The sequence below is a fragment of the Neolamprologus multifasciatus genome, chromosome 11, assembly GCF_963576455.1.
Source record: "Neolamprologus multifasciatus chromosome 11, fNeoMul1.2, whole genome shotgun sequence".
NCBI lineage: Eukaryota > Metazoa > Chordata > Actinopteri > Cichliformes > Cichlidae > Neolamprologus > Neolamprologus multifasciatus.
This window is the reverse complement of record NC_140449.1, coordinates 19,370,498-19,396,905: the sequence shown is the minus strand read 5'-3', so window position 1 is coordinate 19,396,905 and position 26,408 is coordinate 19,370,498. Positions and strand designations below refer to the sequence as shown.

At 41.0% G+C, this 26,408-nt stretch overlaps 2 protein-coding genes across 3 annotated transcripts; both read left to right on the top strand.

Moving 5' to 3' along the window:
- Window positions 1-82: 82 nt before the first annotated feature.
- Window positions 83-9,383, top strand: alg2 (ALG2 alpha-1,3/1,6-mannosyltransferase). 2 transcript variants are annotated; one of them, XM_085178718.1, is made up of 5 exons: window positions 83-162; window positions 946-1,117; window positions 1,209-1,346; window positions 1,954-2,121; window positions 3,057-9,383. In XM_085178718.1, exons 2-5 carry the CDS (start codon window positions 947-949, stop codon window positions 3,795-3,797), a joined length of 1,218 nt encoding a protein of 405 aa, XP_085034844.1. In that variant the 5' UTR covers window positions 83-162; window position 946; the 3' UTR covers window positions 3,798-9,383. The 2 variants fall into 2 exon arrangements, with proteins under 2 accessions (XP_085034844.1, XP_085034843.1); XM_085178717.1 differs by having other exon boundaries at window positions 148-268.
- A 12,287-nt stretch (window positions 9,384-21,670) lies between these two features.
- Window positions 21,671-25,343, top strand: frrs1l (ferric-chelate reductase 1-like). The gene is given in 8 exon segments (XM_085178730.1): window positions 21,671-22,026; window positions 22,029-22,127; window positions 22,129-22,168; window positions 22,171-22,206; window positions 22,546-22,630; window positions 22,896-23,042; window positions 24,203-24,441; window positions 24,529-25,343. Coding segments are annotated over 8 exon segments (846 nt in total). The 5' UTR covers window positions 21,671-21,999; the 3' UTR covers window positions 24,702-25,343.
- The last annotated feature ends 1,065 nt before the right edge of the window (window positions 25,344-26,408 follow it).

Genomic DNA, 26,408 nt, shown 5'->3' with positions numbered 1-26,408 from the left:
TTATATAATAATTATAAAAATATTTATTTCTAATGTTTTGAATTCGTTTATAAATATGTACATTAAATCAAAGGCAAATAATTGATTACCCTCGATTCTGAAAGAGACGTGTCTGTCACGTCGGAGGAAACGCTAGCCATTGTGGCTCAAGCACGAAGCGGGGTGAGTCTAGTCGTAACGTTTGATTTGAGCCAAGATGGCGTCTAAAACGGTAACTTTGTCGGACGGTTGATCGGTATTACAGACAGCTGAACAGGCATAATCACAGGTTGGTACATTTGGACAGGTTAGTGCGGAGAACCGAGCCTAAATTATTTTACCTAAAGATGTGGTTGTGTTTCGTTACAAATTTCGCGGTTGACGGATAACACATTATAATAATAACTGAACAAACGTCTAAAACGGCTTATAATCGTACTAACTGTCATCTAAAGCAAAAAAGGTACCTGAATCAGGAATAACCTGTTATTAGCTCGACTTTTCTCTCTACTATATTGTGAACTAGCTGTTTGTCCTCAAATAGGTGACGGAGGCTGTGACAGTCAGACAGGGTGGTTGCCAGAAGCTGTGGGTGTATTTCCTTGCTGTCAACAGTTCTGAAGTACCTTCAGGGATAAAAGTTATAAATTAAGTGATGGTACAAAACCACAAGGACAGATTCTTCAAGTTGGCAACAATGCAGCCCTGAAATCTTTCAAAGATTAGATGCATGAATCCCGGGTACCTTTTGCTGGAGAAAACTGTTTGTTGTTTTCATCAGCATCAAGTTTTGGATAGTTTGAATGCCACAGAAAATGTATTTTTTCTTTAATCTGTGCCCGAGGTTAACACTGACTTCTTTTTAACCTTAAAGCTGCTCATCTAAACTTTGTACTTCTGATTTGGGAAAAGTAGCTATTTGCCCTTATGCATCTCGCTTTTAACTGTATTCCTTCTTGTCTATAGGATGGCACGGGTAGTTTTCCTCCATCCTGACCTTGGTATTGGGGGAGCGGAGCGGCTGGTGGTTGATGCTGCCGTTGCTCTGAAGTCTCAGGGATGTAGTGTTCAGATCTGGACGGCCCATTATGACCCAACACATTGCTTCTCTGAGACCCTCGATGCGGAACTTCCTGTGGTGTGTTAGTGTGCACTATGCTATTAAAAAAATTATATCCCTGGTAAACACAAACATTTTGTCACCGCTCCTGTTATTATTGTTCTAATAGGTGTGTGTGGGTGACTGGCTACCTACCAGTGTGTTTGGCTACTTGCATGCCCTGTGTGCCTACCTGAGGATGATCTATGTGGCCCTCTACCTGGTCTTCCTTAGCGGTGTGGAATATGATGTCATCTTCTGTGATCAGGTGAATTGTATTGCACAATAAGTGCCAGAGACATTTTAAGAGAGAGGATATAAAATGGCTTTTTAAAACCCCATTTGGAGGCAAAGGTAGCATGAATGACTGTCATATATTTTTTCAGTTCTTCTGAGAAAACGGTGTCTCATAACTTACTGTAACTTCTCTGTCACTTAGCTGTTTTTTCAATGAAAAACAGTGAGTGGGCGCTTCCCAGTTGAGCATCTCAAGAAGAAGGAGCAGATTTATTTGTTTATTTTTAAACATTTGGTACATTAGCTTTAGCATATTTATGAATCTGCACATTTTACTATTAAAATGGGGTGGAAACCTTCAGGGCTGGCAGAATATATTTAAGCTCTGTCTTGATAAAACACATGGCTTCATTAAATAAGCTACAGTTGGAATTAAAAACCTGCCGGTTCCAAGTGGGTCCAGTGGGATTTGTTTGCCAGATTTGGTGAATTTTATATTGATTGATCCTTGTGCAGTGTTTTAAACACTACAATACCATTTAAAAACAATCAGCCGTTTTATGACTTGCACTTCTGTTAAATGGGCACATGTCACGTTTTCTGTATTTTGATCTTATCGTTGTTCCCTTTGACCCCAGGTGTCGGTGTGTATCCCAGTGTTACGACTGGGTCGCCGCAGGAAGAAGGTTCTGTTCTACTGTCACTTCCCAGACCAGCTGCTGACTCAGAGGAAGTCGGCCCTGAAGAAGCTTTACCGTGCTCCCATCGACTGGCTGGAGGAACGAACCACAGGCATGGCTGATATGGTGCGTAACATCACACACAGCAACATGGTCAGATTACAGGACAGGACTGACTGTTTTATTTCATTTGTATAATAAAAATAGTAAGGAATGTTAACCAATCAGTGAAACAATGAAAGAAGTTCAAAAAACCCCAGCACACTTTTCAATCAGAGTCTGTGGGCCTACCAAAGGCTGATCCGGTGCACATTACAAATGATTAAAATAATAAAATTAATTTGTAGACTAATGGAATAAAGGGATTAACCATTTTATGTCAAAAGAGTTTTGCTAAATCACCGTGGAAAATTAATCTCTCATTTTGAATTTGATTCTCTCTCTCACACTTTGTCATGTAGATGTACAACCTTGAAAAGCATTCCTGCAGAGCACTAAGTGAATGATTTTATGGCTTTCGTGGGTTGTTTGGGTTGATTTTTGGAAGTCCAGAGACACTATCCTCTCACTTGCCTTATTGTTTTTTTTTTCAATAACTAACTCTGCCGACTTTCACAATCAGCTGTTCCTGAAGACGCTCTGTGCCTGTGTGTAATTAGCAATTATACTAAATACTTACTGTGTAGTCCAACTACAATGAGCCTATCTTTTCATGGGCCAGGAAACTGGACTTTGCAGATACAATTTGCTCAGTACAGAACAGATTACCTAGTGTGAGAGCTCACCTAGCTTTTCAGCCTAAAGAAGTTTGAGAGAAGTAAATTCTCTCTCCTCGCAACTGCTTTAGCTCTTTAGCTATTCACCGGTATGAAAGGATTTGATCTCCACATGTAAGCTGGTGTCAGAGCTCAGGGCCCTGAGAGAAATATGATGACATTTTGATTGCACTTTAGACTTTTGGTGATCAAAGGCCTTATGCTGCTGTTCATGTTATAGGGAATTAAAATACCTCTGATTTATGTGAGATCTTTGTGAACAAATCTCTTTATGCTTTCTTTTAGATTCTGGTAAACAGCCAGTTCACCGCAGGCATCTTCAGGGAGACTTTCCGCAGTCTGAGCGGAGTCCAGACAGATGTCCTCTATCCCTCCCTCAATACGCGTACCTTTGATGAGGCAACCACTGAAGCACAGAGCCTGGAAGGACTGCTCCCCGAGGGAACTACCTGTCTGTTTCTCTCTCTGAACCGATACGAAAGGAAGAAGAATTTGGGCCTGGCTCTGGCGGCTTTGGCAACCCTGAGGAGCAGCCTTCCTCCTGGCCAGAGACCAGGCATTCACCTGGTGGTGGCAGGAGGCTACGATGATCGCGTCACTGAGAATGTTCAGCATTACACTGAACTGAAAGAGCTAGCAGCACAGCTCCACTTGGAGGACTGTGTAACTTTCCTCCGCTCCCCCTCAGATTCGCTGAAGGTGGCGCTGCTGCAGGGCAGCACCGCCGTCCTCTACACCCCTAGCAGAGAGCATTTTGGGATAGTTCCTGTGGAGGCCATGTACTGTTGCTGCCCCGTTATCGCTGTGAACTCTGGGGGCCCCCTGGAGAGCGTGGCAGACGGGGAGACGGGCTTCCTGTGCGAGCCCACGGCCGAGGCCTTCTCTAAGGCCATGGAGAGGCTTGTCGGGGAGCCACACCTCCGCAGGGACATGGGACAAGCTGGGAGGAGGAGGGTAGAAGATAAGTTTTCTCTTCAAGCCTTCTCAGACCAGCTGTATGGATACATTGTCAGGCTGAGCCAGTGATGTGAAAGCTGGAGGAGAGACGGGAGAAAACTTGTGAAGAAACGATCGTCTGCTGAACAGTGAAGCTGAGTATGGATGGCTCGGCACTACAGAGAGTAGGAGCGAGGATGTATGTGTATATGTGCAAGGAGGTGAGGGAAGTATCATGAGGACTTGGAGGACTATTAATCAGCATTCCCCTGGAGAGGTTGCTGTGAGGGAGAAAAAAGGACGGAATTTCTATACCAATTAAGAAAAGACTAACGAGTTTTCCAATCCTATCTTTACAAAAATACCAACCTTGCAAGTGTGTTCTTGTGTGTGAAGTTGAGGATGTGAAGCAGCGTGGCAACCAAGAGCCTCCAAATGAGTCTACCCAAAGGATTGATTGTTAGAGTGAAATGTTTTGCACTGTGTCTGAGTGTGTGTGTGTGCGTCTGTCTGTTGTTTTCTTTTCTACAGCACTCTTTGTCTTTGTGTGTTTTGGGGATGAAGAACAAGAATGTCGTTATCACCGTGTGCCATCAGGCAGCGCACAGTCGCCGATCGATAAGCAGGATGCGTTCCACTACTTCCGCTCGGAGCTTTGTTCCCCGGCGTGTATTCAGAAGACGCCGGCCTGTCCATGACTCTTACTGCTGCATGGAGGTTATTAGTAGATGATAGAGAGTGTTTGGCTTTATTAGAGGTCTGGCTGATGGGCAGTGTGCCTGTGCCTGTGTCTGGGTCATTATCAACGAGGAGAATAGCGGGAGGTCATTGTGTCTGTGCGCTGCCCTCTACAGCCTTCCTACTGTATAGAAATGCTCTTATTGACATTCCTGAAGTCTTAATAAACAAGAGGACACATAGTTTGCCGAGTCTTATGGAGCTTGCTTTGTTGGTAAGTTTTTGGCCTTTAATAGAGTTCACTAAGGATTTTGTGGGTGAGCATGGAGGCACAGAAGCATTCTTAAAGCCATGGATAAATCTGATTGTGCCTCATGTTATTAAATAAAGCATTCTCAGACAAAGTAGCAGCAGAGGAGTTTCATTTTGCTCATTAGGAAAAGCAGGAAGTTTCTGTCTCCACCCGTTGCTGCATTATCATTTCCAGAATCTGAGTTGTATCCTGGTGGGCTTGATTCTTCTTCTTAAATGAGATCTGAAAAGACTAGATCATTTGATCAGTAAATCAGGTGTACAACTAAAGGTTATTTTCCAGATCATTTGACCATTAATATTCCTCGAAAATAAAATGCAGTCCACTATATTTTAGAACACAAGGTAACATTACCACATATGAAATGTATTCTCTTATCCAAAAATGGCAAAATATCAATTTTCTAGAAAATACTTCTGAACTTTAGAAATGGATATAGCTACTGTGACATCACCCTTTGATTAATGAACATCTGTTCTGAAACCTCAAGCTGAGACTTTTCACCATCTTGGTGTTTTAAAACCAGATAGTGATTCAGAAACCAAGAACCAACCAGCATGGTGAAAAATCAGCCAGACACCGAGAGTCCCAACTTAGCAAAAAACAGCTAAATAATGACGCTATCAAGACTTTTCGATATTTCTGATGCTTGTCATCTGAACTTCACTGCAAAAATCTCTCCAAAATATGTCAGAAAAATGTAGTTTATCGCACAGATTCTGGTGCATAAACTGCAAATAAACAGTGCATTATTTTACCCCAAATCTTTGTGCACGAATGAAAACTGCACTATGTCGCCACACACGCCGATGGGTGCAACAGGTCAGTAATGGGCGATCTCTCACTTGTTAGATGATTGTGTAAACCACTACATCATGGAGCCACTTCATTACTTCATCTTTGAGTATAAAGTAAGTCAACTAATTGCTGCTTATCAACAACCCAAACCAACTGATTTAATGCCACTCTACTGTATCTCTCACCCACCTAGCTGAACACAGCGTAGCTGTATTGAACAAAAGTGGCAAAATGCTCACTGTTGAAATTCACCAGGTCATATTTCAACTCCTGGTGCAGGAAACTCTGACAGCTTATTGTCTCGGTGTTTGTTGTTGTTGACGACCCTGATTTGGGTTTCTTGAGGCACTTTGATCTCAGTAATGGGCTGCGTGCGAATTCTGGTCTTCTTCACAATGCTGTCGTTGCTCGACTTTGGAATCATCATCTGGAGGAAGCTGCGGCATGCTTTCTGTGTCACATTTTCATCTTAAAGGGGAGAAAAAAAGAAGAGGAGTTTAAATAAACGTACTGCATTTTGAGCTGACACAACAGCCAGCTCAACTGCAGCGTGTAGCAGGGAAAACATTTCTTACCTCCACACCCAAAATGGAAAACTTGGCCTTCTCCCATATAAACACTCCAAAGAGACAACCCAACTATGGGTTTGCAAACTCAATCAAGTGTCCCACCTCTGTTGTGGACACACTCTGATCGATCTGCAGAAACAAAGAGCAGAGCTAGTGCACAGAAATTCAATAAAACCATGAAATTTGGCTGAAAAACAAACAAAAACTTAGCTAATAACTAGGTTTTATACATCCAGTCGCACTGGAAAGCATGACCAACAAACCTAAACTGTTGTAAATTTTCTGCATATATTATAAATGCTCACCTGTCTCTATGTCAATTTGGAAGAATTATAGTTGCACATTCCCATGACATCCATTGCTGCTGTGAGTTGAAGCCAACTGATGGACAAAAGGGCACCTTCCATTTATAAGGCTTTGTAAACGGGTTGTGCAATATGTCAAACCTCTTAATTTTTTCCAGATAGACTTGACTCCAAGTAGTTCATGATAATAGGGAGCCTTACATGTTCCATATTAATTTAGTATCTTCTAGATTTTTCCACTTTTGTGCAGGATACTGGGGATCTCAGTCATATTCCATATTCAGAAATGTTTCTCTTAGTTTGATTAAGTCGCGTGGTTCGCCTGCACTGAGTTTTCAAATCCCTCATCTCATATTGATTCAGACATTTTCTTCTGAGTCAATTTCAAAAGCTGAAAGGCAACAAAACCAACAGCGATACCACTTATTTTTCAGAACTTCAAATTATTTGTCCCTATAGGTCCAATTAGTGCTGGTGGCCATGATTTAATTTAAAATAGATAGCAAGGTGTGGAATATTGCAGCGATGCTCCTCACATCAATTTATGTATGTGAACCTGATACGTTTGACTTTTGCAAATAGGGTAAAATACATTCTCCGATTTAATATTCAGGAATGGTTTAGCCTGAGAAATCCCTGCTTTACACACCTGACATTTGATCTGTTGTCCACTGTTTGATCTGCTGGTGCTTGATTGGAAGTTGATAATCAGTTGGATAGATGGACGATATTAAAAAAACAAAAAACATATTTAATGAGTCATTTTTCAGGACGTAATCAGTCTTTTGCTTTCTGAACTTCTAACAGATATTAGGTAACAGTAAAAAAGGGTTTCTGTGAGACATTTTATGAGTGTTTGTAGTGTGATTTTACTAAAGGTGTCGACTGTAAGGTTTCCTTTATGAAATGAAAGAATTTTGTTGTTTTAAGATCATGAACAACATCTAAAAATTTCTTTGCTTACAATTAAATTACAATTGTGGTTTTGATTTGCAAAATATGTTTTTCCATAAAGAAAAAATAAAGAAGAAGAAGAATGCAAACCATTCATTGGCTAGGAATCAAAAAAGCGTGTGTCTATTTATGTGTGTGTTCATGCTTTGTTTCCACATCCAGAAGCATTAAGAGCAAATGATGAGGAGCGTGTTGCTGCAGTGATTTAGGGGCCCTGCTAGGGTGGATGATAAAACGGTCCCGCGGAGTCGGTAAGCGAGCGAAAAGACACACAAACAAAAGCATGCAGCAGTAAACACTGATCAGGCTCCATTAAGAGTTCCACGTTCTCGCCTACACAGAAATACGGAGTCTGCGGTCTCCCTTCTGTTGCTGTCTGGTTTCCTCGCTCCTTTCTTTACCTCAAAGTTGGGAAAGAAGAATCAGCAGTCCCTTCACTCCCCCGTCTCTCTCTCTGCCCTGTGGTGGGGTGGTTATTGAGATCATGGTGTGTCTGAGTGGCAGTGATAACCGGTACCCAGGTGCCAGTGGCACATGGTGTTTAATTAATTAATGAGACCGCGGGGTTGGTTTTCTAATTCCACCTAGCCGGCATCGGGGGTGTGGGGGAGATAGCCATGAAATGTTTAGGTGTGTGTTTTCAGGCGAGAAAAGGGGAGATGTATGTGCGAGTGCATGCGTGTTATGGGTGTATATCTATTTTGTTGGCAGTTTGGGAGCTGGCTTCCTTGTTAGTGGGGTATTAAAATATGTATGGAATATTTTTACTCCCACTTTTAATCAAGCCTCTTGATTGGGAGTTAATCACAGGCAAAATGAAGCTGATGATGAAAGAAACACAGTTAGCATTACAGTATTACATCAATCTGAACTCTTCCTCCTGCACAATAACCAGGTCATGGGCATGGGATATAAACATAATTACTGGATGGTGCTCAGATGTGTGTGGTGTAGGTTAAGGATCCAATTAAGTAATATCAAACCAAATTCCAAAGAAATCAGAGAGCAAGGATATGAAAAAGACTTTTAAAATAAACTCTATATTAAGACCATTAAATTACTCCAAGAAGATTTGGGCATTTTAGCAAAATGCAACTAGCAACTTTCACAACTTCATCAGTCATGCAGCACCTTAAAACAGTTTTGCCAAAACATTTTAATTTACCGTGTGCTTAAAGTTTAGCCAGAAAAGTATAAATGATGGTAAAACGTCCATGACATTACAATCAAACATTTTAATGTTATTTAACATTTCAGTGGGAGTTTCTTTTGTGGGGACTCTTGGGTGTCAGGGTTTATTTCTGTGAAAGAAGACCCTTCACATAGGTTAAAGATATCACTCTTTGGGTGTAGCAGTTCTTAGATGTATGAAAAGTTGCTGTATTCTGCTAATAGTGAGGTAAAAGGAATTATAATTAAAACCTCTGTGAGTGAGAGTTATGTCCAAGTGAGATGTCATGGTATTTATTACAAAAAAGAGAAGTCTATCAAAATCCCAGACTGAAAACTGGGATGTTTGGTTTCTTTTAACCCCAACGTTAACTTTACATCTTCTGATGGCTGCTACGAAATGTGGTTGTAAAGGCATGGACATGGTCAGCCGCAGTACTCAGCTAGTTTGTGTTGTTTAAATGAGGCTTAGTTGGTACTAAGTGAAAATATCTGCCAAACCACCAGCAGCCTGAACCGCTGATATAAAGCAGGATGGATCCATGCTTTCATGTTACTTATGCCAAATACATACAACCCATACAAAATCACAGCAGAAATGTAAACTCATCAGACGAGCCAACATTTTCTGCTTTTCTGTTTTTCCAATTTTCTGGTGAGCCTGCATGTAGTCTTATGCTGCTGTAGCCCATCTGCTTCAAGGTTCAGCATGTTGTGCCTTCAGAGATGCTCTTCTGTATACTTTGATTATAACAAGTGATTATTTGGGATGCTGTTTGTCTTCCTATCTGCTTCTCCTCTGATCTCTGCCATCAGCAATACTTTTTTGCCTAAAGAACTGCCACTCATCTTTTTTTTGATTCTCCAAACAACAACAACAAAAAAAACAGCAACAACTTGGGATCCTATCCTGGAGATGGCTCAGACCAGCTGGTCTAACACCAGTGTCACATTACTTACTAACCTCACCTTTCTTCCCTATTCTGATGCTCGGTTTGAACTGTCTCGATCATGTCTACAGTCTTAAACGCATCAAGTCGCTGCCATGTGATCGAGTGATTACATATTTTCATTTTTGAACAGTTGCTGATGAGCATACCTCTGAGAGTTTAAAAACATTTAGAATACATACTATACCACCATGAGAATAACAGACCACAAATGATAAGACAATGCTTTTATGTGTTACAACTGTGTCCTCGGAAAAGTTTGAGCGGCCTCGATTAATAGAACAGAAATAGTTAAGAAAGGCAGCTGAAAGAGGTGAGCTCACACAGTATGTGAAGACAGGAACAAACTGAAAAACTGCACAGTAAAAGTCCATTGTGCAACATTCAGTGAAAACACTACAAATACCACACTGAAATATGTAATAAGAATTTGTAATTGATGTTTGTAGAGTACTGCTACACGTTCAAATGTAATATTAGTTTTTAAAAAAGGGAAAAAAGAGGTGGTGTGATGAAAAAAAGGTTTATTGGGTTCAGTCCGGCTTTTTTTTTTTTTTTTTAAATCAAGCATCTCCAGAAAGAGAATCCATAATCAAAGCAAAAGCACAACAGGATATTTCATTCAGCTTTCTCTGATGCACGTAGACACAAACATTTAATATAGCTCAGCCTTTCTTGTAACTCTAAATATTTTTGCATTTTGCTCCAGGCGCAGGAGTTTTACTGCAAGCAGAAAAAAAAAGCTTCCTAGATCATAAATGATAGAATGTGCCTTAACAAAAGAAAAGCAGCATTTGTATTCACAGCTCATCTTTAAGAGCTGTTTTACATGGTACATGTTAACAAATTATGTATTTCATACTTTACTACTTCCATAAAGTACTCAAATATATTAGCTTACACACCGTAAATGTTAACACTGTGCAACTCGTACACTCACACACTGGCAAACAGTCTTAGAAGCTGATATCACAAATGAAGGGAATGATTTATTGACGCTCCATAAAACTCTTCTTTCTGTGGGAGCTCACAATAAAACTTATATAATCTCTGCTAGTGACATATTATAGATAGGCTCTATAAAAATAGCTTTATGACTACAGGGGGAAAATGCGCTATAACTTGTTCTATCCTGTATATTGTGGTTTGAAACATCTTATTGCTTAAAGACAAACGAGTCCATAGATTTCCAACATGAATGATTTCCAAGTTCAGGGGTGGGTTATCACGAAAATCTTGGGAGTCTTCTTTCAGATCTAAAGTTATGAGTAAAAGTTTAGTTAGAAAAAAAAAAACTAATAACACAGTAAGGAAGAAAACCACACTGTGTAAGTTAATGATAATATTTAATAGTAATCTGAGATTTCAAGAGTGGTCGTGTGCTGTCTGTATATTAAAGTTTTGCTGGAAGTGACACTGCCCCACATCTCATCGCTTAAAAGGCACAGATTGCCCACATACTATGAACCATCACAGTTATTATTGCTCTTATTTGTGTTTGTGTAGGGATTGAATAAAGAATCCACTTTGATGAAACCAGATATCTTTTCACTTCAGACAGAGCCAGGATACTTGATATCACCAGCTTACAGTCTTTGTAGCCCACCAGGAGTGGGGTAAAAAAGGTGAAGGTGTTTTGGGAGCTCCCCCAGCAGCCTGGACCTACAGGATGGCTTCAAAGTCACCTGATCCAGTTCTGTCTCTAAGCTTTATCAAAAAGGAAAGTCTAAGCCTAATTTTAAAAGGAAAGTCGGTGTCTGTCCACTGAATTCTGTTTTCATTGACTTTTACTAAAGTATTAGAAAAACAAGAGGTTTACCAGTTCTCATCAGGATTTAATGAAGATTTCATTTAGTAACTGGCTGTTGTGTGTATCTGTGGCAGAAAAGTTGCAGGAGCTTCCTCGCAGACTCAAAATGACTTTGGCAGGATGGATACAAAACAAAACAAAACAGCATCCCTACCTTAACACAGCATTACACTAAATCCAGTTGTCTTTTGAGTCCAGATTCATAGTCAATGCAAAAATATGAAATTTAGATCAAGTGTTTCATCAAACTCTCAAAAATAATTGTTGAACTATTCCTTTAACCTGCTAAATGCTCCCTGAGCAGCGATCGATCAAGAAGCTCTTGCACAAACAGCTTTATTTATATCATGAACTTCCTGCTTTAATTCATCTTTGATGTTAAATTTATACCCAAGGTAAGTATATGCCTTAACACACACAAATACACACACACACACATCCTGGCTCCCAGGTTGCTCTTCCTGGAGCAGCAGGGTGATGCAGGAGGAGGAGAAAGGGGGAGTGGGGGAGAGCGAGAGAAGAAAAAGGAAGAGGCAACAGGAGAACAGACCTCCCATTGAACTTGGCTCGCTTCCAGCACTCATTCGCCCAGTAATCAGCTGTGAGTCAGTCAGTCATACTGGTTCTAAACAAACACATTAACATTTGAGTGCGCAATACAGCGATGGCTACTTGCATGCACGCAAGCACAGACTGTCACTGCATTAAAGACGCATACACGCACTACTGGAGCACAGTTTACTAACTCTTAACCTGCATGCGTTTTTGTGAATTTCACTTGGAGAGTGTGTTTTTTTTTCTTTACAGTCTCAGTTTTGCGCAGGTCTTTGATGATCACGAGTGATGGAGAGCTGGAAAAGACAAAGGGTATTTTTTTAAAGTGTGTGGGGGGTGTATTGATAGAGGTGGGGTTGGTGAACTTCTCATCAAAGGGCGCCATCACTCACCTATGCCCCAAAAGGAACTGTCAGCGTGCAGGTATGATGCCTCGGCACTGCGCGCGAGATGCTGAGCAGACCCCTGCGCAGCTGGGGAGGATAACCTCCGGTGATTACACTCGCAGGGGTGAATGTCAATCATGCTGGCTGCCATAATGTGTGTATGTATGTGTGAGACAAACCACTCAGTTGTTGATGCAAATATGCCTTATGTACAACTGTGGATTTTGAGCATGTGTGTCTGCATTAGTGTGTGTGTATGTCTGCCCAGCGATGGCCTGTGAGATTGAGCTGTCAGTCGGCAGGCAGCAGATGAAGATTAATGGAGCGAGCAAACAATAAAAGGCTGGCAATGATCATAAATATGCTAATGGCCATTATCAATACACACTCACTGACATGCATAAGAGACAAAGTATGCAGACGTGTGTGTGTCTGTGTACAGTATTCATGCACAAGGGATTTGGGATAGGAGGTGATTCGGGTTACCCAGTTAAAATCATCCTCCCTCCCTTTGGGATACTGCAGCATCAAAAGACACACACACACACATTTTTATAGTGGGAGTGTGTTGGCTGACTGATGGATCGGGCACCTGAGCTTCCCATGTGTTATGTTTGGGGTGCGGGCCACAAAAGGGAAAGGGAGGAGGGCTCATTGAGTAGATGACATGATTGGTGTCACATTAAAATCTGTTTATTTAGTGCTTGTGCGCGTGTGAGAAGGGCAGCGGATAGTGATGGTGTCTGTGCCAAGCCTCTGATTAAGACTACAGGTTCGGCTAATAGCACAATGAGAAGCTGATTAAGAGCAGATGAGATGGTAAAAAAAAAAAGAAAAAGAAAGCAGAGAGACATAAAAGGGATAGATATACAGACACATCTATTCACTAAACTGATGATGGGCCTCTTTGTTGTCTCATCCCATTCTGTGGTTCTCTTGGGTCCCTCCTGTGTCTGTATTGCATGCTCATTTTTTAAATGAATACCCTCTTTCTTTATCTCTCCCTGCCTCCCCCTCCTTCCTCTTTGTCTCCCTCACCACCCATCTGGGTCACACAGCAAAAAAGAGCAGAAAGGGGTCCCTGATGTGAAACCTGGTCATCCACTTTATCACCTGAAAACACAGTTCTTGACCTCCTTCTACCTGGTTGTCTCTTTTCCCGCCTACTTCTCTATGCTCCATAGGGTGTGCAAACTCCACAGGGAGATGTTGAAGGCTCTCGGGGCTCTCCGACCTTCCTTGTCCTTTTAGCGCACACATGCACACACACACACACACACACACACACATGTGTACTCCTGCTGTTACAAACTCACACTCTCCGTCCATTTCTGATTGAAAGCGCAATTTGTGTGTGGCAAGAGGGCGATGGATGGAGTGTGCAAAGTAACACAGGGAAGTGGTTATGATTGAGGCTAATGAGCTCACAGGGGATGCTGGGATAGAGGAGGCGGGCCAATGGCAAGCCTGGTTCAGATACACCACTCCCTGGAGGGTCTCAGCTTAGGTGAAACCCATTTCACCTCATGGGAATTTATTTGAGTATTTGTGTGTGTGCGTCTGGGTAGTTGCTGTTTGAAAATCAGCAGTCCCTGTGGTCATTATACACTCATTCTGCTGAGCTGGTTACTACTGGTCCCCATAGACATCGGTAGTAAAGCATTTAGAAGTCATATCAAATCGTTAAGTCAAGGTCACAAGGACCCGCTTGTTTTTTTCCCCGAGTGTTATTGAGTCTGTAATCTTGCTCTTAGAGGCCAAGCAGAACAAACTCATAGAAACTCAGTGATGATCCTTAACACTGTATCAGTGGTAAGTGTGGGTGTGTGCGAACAGGTGTGTGTGTGACAGTGTGTCATTCTGTGTGTCTCATTACCATGCATGGTGTGTCAGTGTTGTCCAGAAGGCTGAGCTTCCATCCATTGCTCCAGGGGAGAGTTATAGATTACTGGCTGGAGCAGGCAGGGGCCAGGGGAGCCGCTGGAGCCCAGAACCAAGAACTGTAGGCTGGGCACGGCTCTCAGCTCATCAGCCTGTCTCTTGAGGCTGCGGAGCTTAACCTGGAGCAAGGCTCTGATTAACCAGACTAATGACAGTACAGCCCCCAGCTCCCACTGCCAACACCATAATCACTGCTTAAGGCCCCAGCCAGTCGTCATGTCTATATGGAGACAGAGCAGTGTTACAGCTTAATGGATAAGTCTACGGACAACAAGCATTTTAAGTCAACGGTCAATAGAAGCTTTGAGAGTCAATCGCAGGAGAGGGGACCAATGTATGAGGCTTGAATGAGCTCAAATACTTTTTTCTGTTTGTTAGCTGTATCTATGAAAGAGGCTCAGTATGTGAATATAAATATGCACCACCGGGTTTGTGTGTGTCACCACAGTTGGAGGTGTTTAATGAGCACTGATCGATGTCTCATCTGCGCCTCCTTAGCGCTAATGCAAACATTTCATCAGGACAATGGAACCGTTCAGCCTCTGGTACACACAGAGAACCCAACAGACAAACAGCACAAACCAAACAATGTATGCAAATAAGCCAGACAGTCAAGCTTTTGTTCTTACACTCCGTTACAGACAATTACCCGGTAAGTGCAATAAACACACCACTGGTAACAATTTATATCTTTTTAGCATCTTTGAAGGTGTGAAGGAGGTTGGAGTGCAGTCAGCCTGCAGAACAGGCATGCCAATAGTGCTTACTGCCTCTGTGAGCAAAGTGATTTCTGACAACTCCTAAATTAATCCCTGCAGCTAGATCACAGCCCCGCTTTATGACTGTTTGTGTGTGTGAGAGGGAAAGGTAGAGACAGAAGTAATAGCTTGGTGTTATAAACAGACTCGAGTCGATAAGTGATCTAGGTCCTGCTGGGTGGCGAATGAGAGAATGATATTCAATTCAGACCCCAAAATAAGTAAAAAAAAAAAAAAAACTACAGGTTTACTGCTGCATGAGGGAATAAAAGGATGACACTATTATTTTACTTTTCCTATAAAGCTAATAGCCGCAGAGGTGAGATATAGTTAAAAGGCAAATATGAGGCAGACTTCAATGAAAGGGTACCTTTCCCTCTAACACAATTTTTTAAAGCATTTCCTCATTTAGGACTTCACATCCAGACTGTGAATGTTGTTTATAGGTGGGGATTCAGCAATGTTGAGCAACTTCCATTCCATCTCCAAGCTTTAAATATTAACAAAAATCCTTGAATCTGAGGTAATTTTGCAGTTAAAACAGTTTTTTATCTCAAAGTCAAAGTCAAAGTAAACTTTACTGTCATCTGCTATACAGTACAGTATATAGAGAGACGAGACGACGAAGCTCCAGTTCCCTTCAGTGTAAAAGAACAACAATAAATATAGTAAGAGTAAGAATAAGAATAAATATAAAGACATAACATTCTAAAATTTACAATTTACAATCATGATTTAAAGTGGCTTTGAAGTGGTTTAGATGACCAACATAGCAGCTTTACAGTTTACAGTACGAGTATGAGTATCTGGTAGTAGTCTGGTATTATCATAATTAATTTTTGGTTTCAGGATAGGGCACATACCATTACTGCTGCTAGAGCTGTGACAAATGATCTCATAGGTGTCCTGGACAGTACATTGTGTTGCCTTATTTGTGGATAATGAAGTGTTGATTAAAAAACTTAATAATGCTGGTTTTGGTCCTAAGGCTGTGAAGAAATTCGGAAATCTTATAAATCGAAATCAGTCTGTATACGCAGAGTGCGATAAATCTGGTGTCCCACAGGGTTCATTTAAACAAATGATGTGGGCAAATAAAATTTCAGCAAAAATACATCTTTATGCTGATGATATTATCATATTCACACATGCGCTCTCTGTAGGGAATGCAATACAAGAGCTTTAGAATCAATTTTATTCATTACAAATTGCTTTGCAGCATTTAAAATAAGCTTTATTTAAAAACAAAATTGATGGTATTCACAAAAATTCACCCACAAATCTGACATCTGATGGTGAATAAAATAATTCTTGCCTTACCCTTTTTCAAATAAAAATACTCGTGGAAGCCAGTTTTCTACCTATGATGGTTATGGTGATTCACTGTTTGATATATGGATGTCTCTGCCTCAGCTTTACTGAGCCACACACCTCTATGTTTTATTATAAATGCAATCATCACTGCATTCACCCCTGGATTCTGTGTGATTTGAGGGCTGGCTGTCACTATTTGCAGAAAACAGCACTGGTATATTTTTCTCTGATTCTAGGTAAACTTCCTTTTAATCTGGGTACTCTGCACTGCCATCTAATTCCAGCAGCATACCACCTATGCTCCTCTAAATGGTTGCTCTGACGTAACTAAAGTTCTGACAGATCTGTGGAAAACAGTGTTTACTTACTATGTACCTTGGACATAAAATAATTTCCAGAAAGCAATAAATTAACATGCCTGTATCTGTTGGTGAACGTTTCATAAGGAATGCAGTGAATGAAACCTGTAGATGTTTTTCTTGTGAGAACATTCATATTTTATGTTATTGGCATTTTTTTGTATTGTATATTATGTTGTACTCCCTGCATTTTATGTTGTTTATGTGTGTCATTTTTTAAATGTTTTGAGTTTGTACAGCATCTACCTTGGCCAAATCTTTCCTTTGAAAGAAATTTGAATGCAACTTCCTGGTTAAATAAAGGTAATATTAACATAAACAACCGTGTGCATCTGAGATTTTTGGGTCTTTAGTGTATGTGGGAGACTCAAGAATAACTTGCACTACCCATATTTGTCCTAATTAAAGACAGCTCTTAAACCTAAAATCTCACCCTTTTTAAACCGCAGTTGGACAAAAATCTCTATAGGAAATGCGGAATATGCTATATTGGGTTTGGACTACATGAGCAATACTTGTAATATCAGATATATGATCGGTTTTGGCCATCCATAGGATGTGTGCTATAAGGTGACAGAGGGAAAGAAGAAGGATGCAAGACTTATGTTCCAGTGGCCACTTTTCAGTCTGCAGAAACTCTTATTGGCTGACAGCCCTGACTTGCAGAGCTTACCTTGTGTGTCCACATGCACAGCTGTGTGCAGCTGCTGAATGGACCACTCATGCAATATTTTCTGTTAGTGTGAGTTTATTTAAAGCTGTGCCTTTACAAGTGCTGGTTGACAGCTAAGCAGAAGAAAGATCCAGGCATGCACTCAGAGCAGCTGCGTTTCTGAATGGATCCCGCCGCCATTGTTCTGCTGTCACTAACTCATCTCTCAGGCCCAGGAGACACACCACTGACATTTACCAGACCCACACCACTCCCCCTTCCCCACATATCCTTCCTCTCCTCTCTCATTCTCCCTTTCTCTCTTTCCTACTGCTTCCATTGAGTCCCTCGCTCATTCTCTGCTTCTGTCATTCCATCTCTATCTATGGGATGATGTACGGGGATGGATCAGTGTGGACACGTATGTGTGTATGTGTGTGTGTGTGTGTGAGAGAGAGAGAGAGAGAGAGAGAGAGAGAGAGAGAGAGTCAGAGTAAGTGTTTGTGTTAATGAGTGGCCCTTTAAGGCTATTAAGCTAAGATTGGTATGCCCAGAATCCCTCATTACCCAGCAAGCAATGCCCCCTACATGGAATGGTAATTGGGAAGGAGAGAGAGAGAGGATGAGAGAGACAGGGAGAGAGGGCTGAGGTGGAGGTGGAAATAATAGGAGGATAAACAAGGAATAATTGGGCGGATTGAGACCAAGAGAAGCATTTGATCAGGCTGATTTGTGTCTGCAAAGAGAGAGATGATGTGAAGAGCAGAGAGGTTAAAGGTCACACACTCTAGTATGTACGCACACGTATGACACGCACATGCTTTACATGCATGAGTGGTGCTCTATAGACCCAGACTTGACATAAGCTTACAGATACATACATGCATACATGCACGAAGACATACTGTGACATGCATGAAAGATCAGGCTGCAAAAGCAACATTTTAAAAGGTTCATAGTCTCACAGAAGGTTCATACTATGAAACAAAATTTGAGTCAATATCAGTCTGACTTTGGGACAGGCACGTGCAGAGGGGGGGGGGCTAGAGGGGCTTGAGCACCCGCCCCTTTCCTGATGGGTGCCCAAAGTGCCCTTTTGTTGAGGCAACTTTTTAAAAAAAAATTTTTTTTTTAATGTGTGTGTGCGTGTGGAGTCCTGTCTGTGCCCCTCAACAATAATATTTAACTATTAATCACAGTTTTGCTAAATAAAAGGATCTGGCTTGCATCAGTCACATGATCACATTTAACCAATGATCGCCCTTGACGGCAGAACACGCTGGTTACGAGCCGGGAACGAGCTCACAAAGAGCACGCGCATTTTTTGCGGTCCGGAGCTGTAGGAGAAACACAAATTAACTCAGAGACACAGACTGATGCGACAAAACCAGTAAGTAGGTGTACAGCGTAGACTGTAGTGTATAGCATTCAGGAGTATTAGCTTATTATGTACACGTTGGTAAGTTGTCTTGTGGCAACTGACGAACTGAAACAAACGAGCGTGCTGTGTGTGCAACAGCGCGACAAACATTACCTGTCCTTTTATTAACTGCACAAGTAGCGCTGGTCATAGCTGCTGGCTACCTGTGTATGGCTGTCATGGGTCTGTAGCTCTGTCCACCGTTTTAGGGAACATATTTAGTTTTAAAGTAAGTTTCCGGGCTTTTCCTGCCTTTCTGGAGGGATTATAGTTCACTAAAAAACTATCTAATATGCATGTCCACATAATTATGCATTATTATAATTATAATATATTAAAAAACACACGCTGTATTTTAAAGAACATACATTAAGAAGCAGATTATATTAGATTTATATTTTAAATAAGACAAAATTTGGTTTTTACAGCAGTAAAATTATTGTATCTCTACAGTTTAAAAATGTAATAAGCTTTGCCCCTGCACAGAGTGGATAGTGAAACAAATGGAATCATCATAAATACATTATTTCATATTTATTACTTCTCCCTCCTCATTGCTTTATTATTGTAGCTCTAGTAATAAATAATAATGTAAGGATTCTGGATCAGCACCATGATGCCCATAGTATATACAGTATTCTAAAGAAGGTCTAAAATGTCACTGTGTGTGCGTGCATGTGTGTGTTTTATTCAGATGGATTTTAAAAAGAAAATATTACTCATGATATAACAATGTCCAGACATGCCTTGTAAGGACATGAGGAGGAAACAGTAGGAGCTGTGTGAGGCTACTAAAGGCAGTGCTATAACATTTTTCTGTCATCATTAAGTGCAAGAGTTGTTAGGTGTGGATAATTAAATTATAGTTTATTGCAATAACAAGTTGTGCCTTGTTTTCAGATAGACAGCAAGTGGAGAGTGATATATGAAATGATGGGATGGAAGGAAGAAGAGAAGCAAAGAGTGATTCACAGGCAGAGCCTAAATTATTTCTCACAGTTTTTTGTTGCCTTATGGTTCCAAGCGCTGTCACCAATCTTTGCATTTTGTTATTATCTCATGACACTTGTTTAATCAGCTACCATCTCTCCTATGGACTTTTTAATGTCTACAGTCTCAGATCAACACAGCCCTGCCCTCCAGCACTATCCACAGCAACCCCTCTACAGCAACATTGTACCCATCAGGTAAAACATCGGCTACGTTTGCTTTGCCTTGTTGCCCATATTAGATTCTTGATGAATGTGTGTTGTTGTTATTCAGCCTGGTTCAATGTGCCCCTTTTTAACTTTGAGCACCCGCCCCTTTAAACCTCTCTGCACGGCCCTGCTTTGGGAGTTCTGATTTATTTAGAAAAATGTTTTTTACTTTGTCAGGCTGTGCGACCGTGGATGTCACTCAGACATCTCTGACAGTCGCTGCAGTCTAGTTACACTTTTAGTCAGTTTTACACAGTGTAACATCAGCATCACCCACAGGACACGGACATGAACAGCAAAGATTCACAGCATTACTGGTGAAATCCTTACCTGCTGTTGCTGCCAAAAATCTTAAACTCTGATGGATTTCACCTTGCTTTGTTTTTAACAAAACACTGAAGTATTAAATTCAAGTGACTTTCTCTTTTTGGTCTTTCCTTGTGTTTACATTTAGGTAATTTTATCAACCACACACTTGCTGATTTATTTTTAATAAAAATGTAAAATAATACTATCCATTTTGTTTTTCTAAAATAAACTTTAGATTTGCAGATACTTTTGATAAGTGTTTATGTATGGACAGAAAATTTTGCTGTCACCCTTCTGCGTTAGGGGCACTTGGAATGATTTATAATGGCATTTATAATTCCCATCTGCTGCAGATCCTCCTGGTTTATTTTTTTTCTCTTCTTTTTCTTGTACGTCAGCGACTTGACATTAAATTTGGGACTTACCAGAATTGTTTCATCTGGCTCTTCTAATAAAGCCGAAGCTTTACAGATTTGTTGATAAAGTACAGCAAAGAAAAGTGTAAGATGCTCTGTATGATTCTATGATGAAACTAAATAAAAGTTCAAAAAAAGAGAAAACCGTGGATTTATGTCGCCATCAAGTGGCAGGACTGTGACTTTGTGCACTCACAGAGAAAACGGGACAGAGCCTCTTTTTCTTTTTCGGTGGGCCGAGGTACCCGACTGTAGGATCTGACTATAGTCAGCTGCGACATAAGATACCATCTGGTCGCCTCTCCAAGGGGAAGTATCAGGAAGATTACAGGTAGACCCAGGACTCAGATACGGAAAATGGATGTATGGATGCAAAAGTACTTGTTATGATAAATTAATGTAAGGTCACATATTTACTCAAAGTATGTCTACGATCATGCCCAGCTAAAAAGTCCCTGTGATTTTGAAATGCTCACTTATATGTAGCTACCTGGACTGACATGTAGTGACATTAAGCACCACATTTAGAAATGACGTATAATACACCCAGAGAGTGCACGTGAACATAGTGGACATGCAACCATTTTTTATGGAACAGAATCTGGACCTTTTAAAAATCGCATATATGCACAGATATAACAAACAGAGTGATATAGATTAAAAACAAGAGGAAAAACAGTGTAAAGGAACAGCTTAAATTCGTGTCTTCAGTAAATAATTTTCGGAGAGAGGAGTGCAAACATGATTGGTAATTTTTAGGTTAGGTTAGATTAGATAACGTCCAAATTTTGGATGAATAAACACAATTTAACACATAGCTCGTCAGAACAATAGAAGCTCTGTGGTATATTTGGTGTCAGTGACTAAAATTCCGATTGCAGCCGAGGCAATAAAATCTTACTCTACAGGCTAATTATTTTACATTGCATCATCTTATACTCCAAACATGTGAAATACTGTGTCAGCTGTTGTGGAAACGATGTTCAATCCCCAATTGATCGATAGTGGACAGCAGCACGTAGCGTCTTGCTCATTGGACGTTACTGTGATTGACTGAGGAGACGAGAGGAGAGGGCGACTGGGCGATACCATTCATCCGCCCAACACCGAAAAATAGCCTCATGAAAAGATTAATGAGCTCTAGAAGCCATCAGGATCTGCGGTTTCAAAGAGGATTATGGGCGTGTAGCTGAATTCGATGGTAAGATTACGAATCTGGGTAATTTAGAGCTGGATTAGCCTCCTAATCAGACGCGGTGCCCCCTCGCATCCCTGCGAATAAACAGGATGAGGAGACGGTTTTGTGACGCTGCAAGGAAACCTGCGAACATGCAGAAATTCAAACAGTGATGGACATCCAGTTTTCTTCCAGATCGGTTTAACCGTTTTTGTTTTTGGATTTATTGTTTTACCAGCGTTCCCTTTTTTTGTTGGTCATGATTTTTCTGCGGAGGCTTGTGCAGTCTTTCGGTGCTGCTGGATCCACGCTGGATGGTGTGGGGTCGCGCCGAGCCCCACCGATGAGGAGGCACTCCGGACTGGCCACGGAGAGCACGGAGAGCCTGGGACACCAAGAGCCTCACAAGGACTCCTACAGCACCTTCGCCTCGAGTTTCTGGAGTCCAGATATCTGTCCGATGATGGTGAGGATGTCACTCAGTCCACTAAAGATGAGCAGCTAGTGGTTTTGTTTGCATGCTTTTTTTTTCACACACAGCAACACAGGGCCTAGCATGGGCAGGACAAGGGTTAATATGTGCCAGTGTTGTCTTGCATCCAACCTGTCACCTCAATATGAGGCCTTTCAGCACCCAGGCCAGCTCCCCGATGGTAGCTGCCCACCCTTCCTTCTCCTCACCCACACACAGAGTGCAGATGGCCTCTCCTCAGTTGGCCTTCATCACTGAATACATGTATCAGCTGTTTAGTGTGTAATCAACAAAATTCATGTTATTTATTTACTTATTTGCTGTGTTTTGCAGGTTACCCATTCCCCACAGCACCCCCAGTCGACCCCTTTGCCAAGATCAAAGTCAGCGACTGTGGAGTAACAAAGGGCTGCATAAGGTTAGAGATCCACCTCTGTCTTTCTCAAAACAGAGCTTGAGTGTTACTGTAATCCCTGGGGGTCCTTCATCCCAGATGCTCCTGACGTCAGAGAGCCAGAGCTAAACATGGGAACGCTCAGCAAGCTAATCTTTCTTCTTTGTAACCTGGATTCGGTTTCTTTTAAAAAGTGTCCTCATTTGTTTAGATGAGCTCTGTCTGCCCAGCTGAGGTCTTATCTCTAGTGAATGACTGTGAGCATTTGCATTTATTTATCTGCACTCAGGTACGGGAAGCCGGGGTGCGATGCAGAGACGTGTGACTACTTTCTGAGTTATCGTCGCATCGGGACAGATGTGGAGTTTGAGCTGAGCGCAGATACGGATGGCTGGGTGGCTGTAGGTTTCTCATCTGATAAGAAAATGGTGAGCAGCTCTGCAACACCTCTGACTGCTAAAAGTTACACAGGTCTTGTGTCTTATTTGGGACAGCAAACCATGTGTTTGTATCTTTTGGGCTGCATATAATTATGATTTTTTTTGTTTTATCGTTTCAGGGTATGGAAAAATTAGCAGTCCCACGTCAAACTCATGGATAAGAATTTTTTCAAGAGATTGAACCAATTAAATATGAAATTTAGTGACTCAGCAGGTCTCCACAATAAACTCTGTTTCAATTTTTTAAAACTTAAAAAAAACATATTCATTTATTAGCCAGTTTGTTCAATAAAAACATTGTTTGGGTTAAAGTAAACCCGTTCAATTTATTCCATTGAGGCCAAGGATGTGCTGTTTTTCCCTCCAGGTCAAAACATTGACATCACAACAGTGCGACTGATATGTTGCAACCACAGTCCTGGATCAACATTTATGGAACTTTTTGGGAAGACTAAAAGCATGAATTGCATCACATGCAATATCATGCTGCATGCATGCATCACAGTTGCTGCAGATTTCTCAGATGAACATCTGCGATGGAAATCTCCTATTCCACCATATCCCAAAGGATCTCCATTAGATTGAGATCTGGTGACTATGAAGGCCCTTTAAGTACAGTGAACTCGTTGTCATGTTCGAGAACCCAGTTTGACACAATTTGAGCTTTAAGACGTTGTGTTATCCTGCTGGAGGCAGCCATCAGAGGATAGGTACAGTGTGGCAATAAAGGGATGAATATGTTCAGCAACAATCTCAAGAATGGCTGCTCACTGGATATTTTCTTTTACAAGCAATTCTTTGGAAAACATAAGGGATGTTTACATGGGAAAAATCCCAGCTGATCAGCAGTTTCTGAAATACTCAGATTCGTCTGTATGGCACCAGCAACCAAGTTCAAAGTCACTTAAATCACTTTTCTTCCCAATTTTGATGCTCATTTTGAACTTCAGAAGGTCATCTTAATATCTTAAATGTTTAAATGCTTAAATGCACTGAGCCATGTGTCTGGCTCATGGGTATGTTTTTTTTTATTAATGAACTGGCCTGGAAGTGTATATTTTACCTTGACTGTATCATAATGGTCAGTTTTTCAAAAACTAAATTTATGCACATTTCTGGGAAATAACACTCTTTGTCCTCCTTAGGGAGGAGAGACGATGTTTATGGCCTGTGTGCACGATGATAACGGGCGCGTGCGGATACATCACTTCTACAACGTCGGCCAGTGGGCCAAGGAGATCAAGAGGAATCCGGCTCGAGACGAAGAGGGCATATTTGAGAACAACCGCGTCACCTGCCGTTTCAAGCGACCGTTATACGTCCCACGAGAGGAAACGCTTGTGGACTTACACCTCTCGTGGTACTACCTGTTTGCATGGGGACCTGCTATTCAAGGTGAGCGATGAGTCTTTAGGTCAGATTACACTGCCCATTTTTTTAGCCCTTGCCCGTGACATCTCCTTCATCTTACTCGTCCAACAGGTTCCATCACGAGGCACGACATTGACAGTCCTCCAGTCAGCGAGCACATGATCAGCATCTATAAGTACGTGGACATCTTCATGCCCTCCACAGCTTATCAGACATTTAATTCTCCCCTCTGCTTACTGCTCATAGTAGCTCTCACCTTCTACCTGCTGATGGGGACGCCATAACGAAGCACAGCACAGCACAGCAGAGAGAAGATGAAGCAGCAATAAAAAAAAAGTTTAAATCTGATGCCACATACAAGTGCCCTCTTGCACAGACTGTGTTAGATATATTGAACATGAAAGACTACTATATTCACAACTCACACAGCATCTTGAAGTATTAAAGCAAACACTCTAGAGTTGACGTGCTGATCTGAGTATTAGACAAGAGGGCAGAGTAGTAGTAGTAGTTTAAATTAGGCCAGTCATTTTCAGTGTTAACGATAGCTTCCAGTTATATAAAAATATGAGGACTCCATTCCAACAAATACATCTCACATGACTTTGAAACCCTGCATGCACTGGAAAATCTGGGAATGGTTTCAGACACCCACCGTGCACTGGTGACTAATGTCGAACTTTGCCAAAACAACGGGTTTCTGAGGATGAAAGAAAAATAAAACAGCTCTCACAAATGCTTCCCGTCTCCTCACCCTGCTACATTTCTGTGGATCTCAGCCTTAAAAAAAGAAAATAAAAATGTTGTTTGCTGGTGTTAGAAATATGGAGTGCAGGGTTTCAGGAACAACCCAGTGCATCTACTATATAAAAGATTTTCATAAACTTTTTTTTTTTTTTTTTTTTTACATCCTTGTCTGATTTCATCATCTCACTTCCTCAACCACAGTAACTGCTTTGTTTATCAGTACTGTGACACTGTGACTCACAGCAAGACTGATGAGAAGAGTTACTACTATTGCCTGTTCAAGCAATAACACGGTTAACAGAAACATTTTGCTCTTATATGAACTAATGTTTTTTCTCCCCTGGGTTGCTATTGTAGCTTTTGAAGTGTATTAAAAATGGTTGAATATGTTAAGATGTCTCCCACTGAAACATCTGTCGCTGCTGTGCTTATTGCTAAGAACACAGTCTATACAAAATACAGACACTGCAGTGAATGCAGAGACTGCCTTCTCACTCTGGAAGTATAAAGCCAAAGGGCATGACTTTAATAGAATGTAACATAATTAGATTTTGAGCAGTGGCTGCGTGTAGTATGATGTGCAGCCTGATAAAATGTACAAATTACTCATACATTCACACTCATGAGAGGCTGGGCAGAAGATAAAATACACAAGAAAGCACAGAAAATAACAAACCAACAAAAACACACACCACCTTTTACACATGCATTGTAACAAGCAGATGAAATGGGCAGTGGGAAAAATAAGGGGATTGTGGAAATTTTCATAAAAAGGTAAATGAATGTACAAATACAATGGTATTCATATAAAAACCATTGTATATTTATGCGTGGCTGTTTTGTTTTTCTTACCAGTTAACCTAACATGCATGCCTACCATGGGAAGAAGCTGTAGGGCACAGGGAGATTATGCAGCTTTTGAACAGAAAGACCCCACACAGCCATGAGATTCAAACCCAGTGGAAGTGTAAGCTAGTGTGGTGTCAACTTGAAGTCAACTTACCGTACCATTTAAAAAACAAATGTTTAAAAAATTATCTCGGAATTTCAGAAAACCTGATCATCATGACTCTAATTGTCTTAAATACACTTTGTTTAACAATGTAATGTAATTATTTTTATTTATATATTTTAAATAGCTATGATGTGTATTGCTGCTTGAATTAAATACTTTATAACACCACCTTGTAACATTAATAAAACAATAATAAAAAATAAACCGGAAGAAAAGTGGTAAGTTAAAA

Excerpts from the sequence above, each read along its gene's own strand:
- alg2 (XM_085178718.1), top strand. The coding sequence starts at position 947 with ATGGCACGGGTAGTTTTCCTCCATCCTGACCTTGGTATTGGGGGAGCG. Across the intron at positions 1,118-1,208 it reads TCGATGCGGAACTTCCTGTG|GTGTGTGTGGGTGACTGGCT; the intron begins GTGTGTTAGTGT and ends TTGTTCTAATAG. Across the intron at positions 2,122-3,056 it reads CCACAGGCATGGCTGATATG|ATTCTGGTAAACAGCCAGTT; the intron begins GTGCGTAACATC and ends GCTTTCTTTTAG.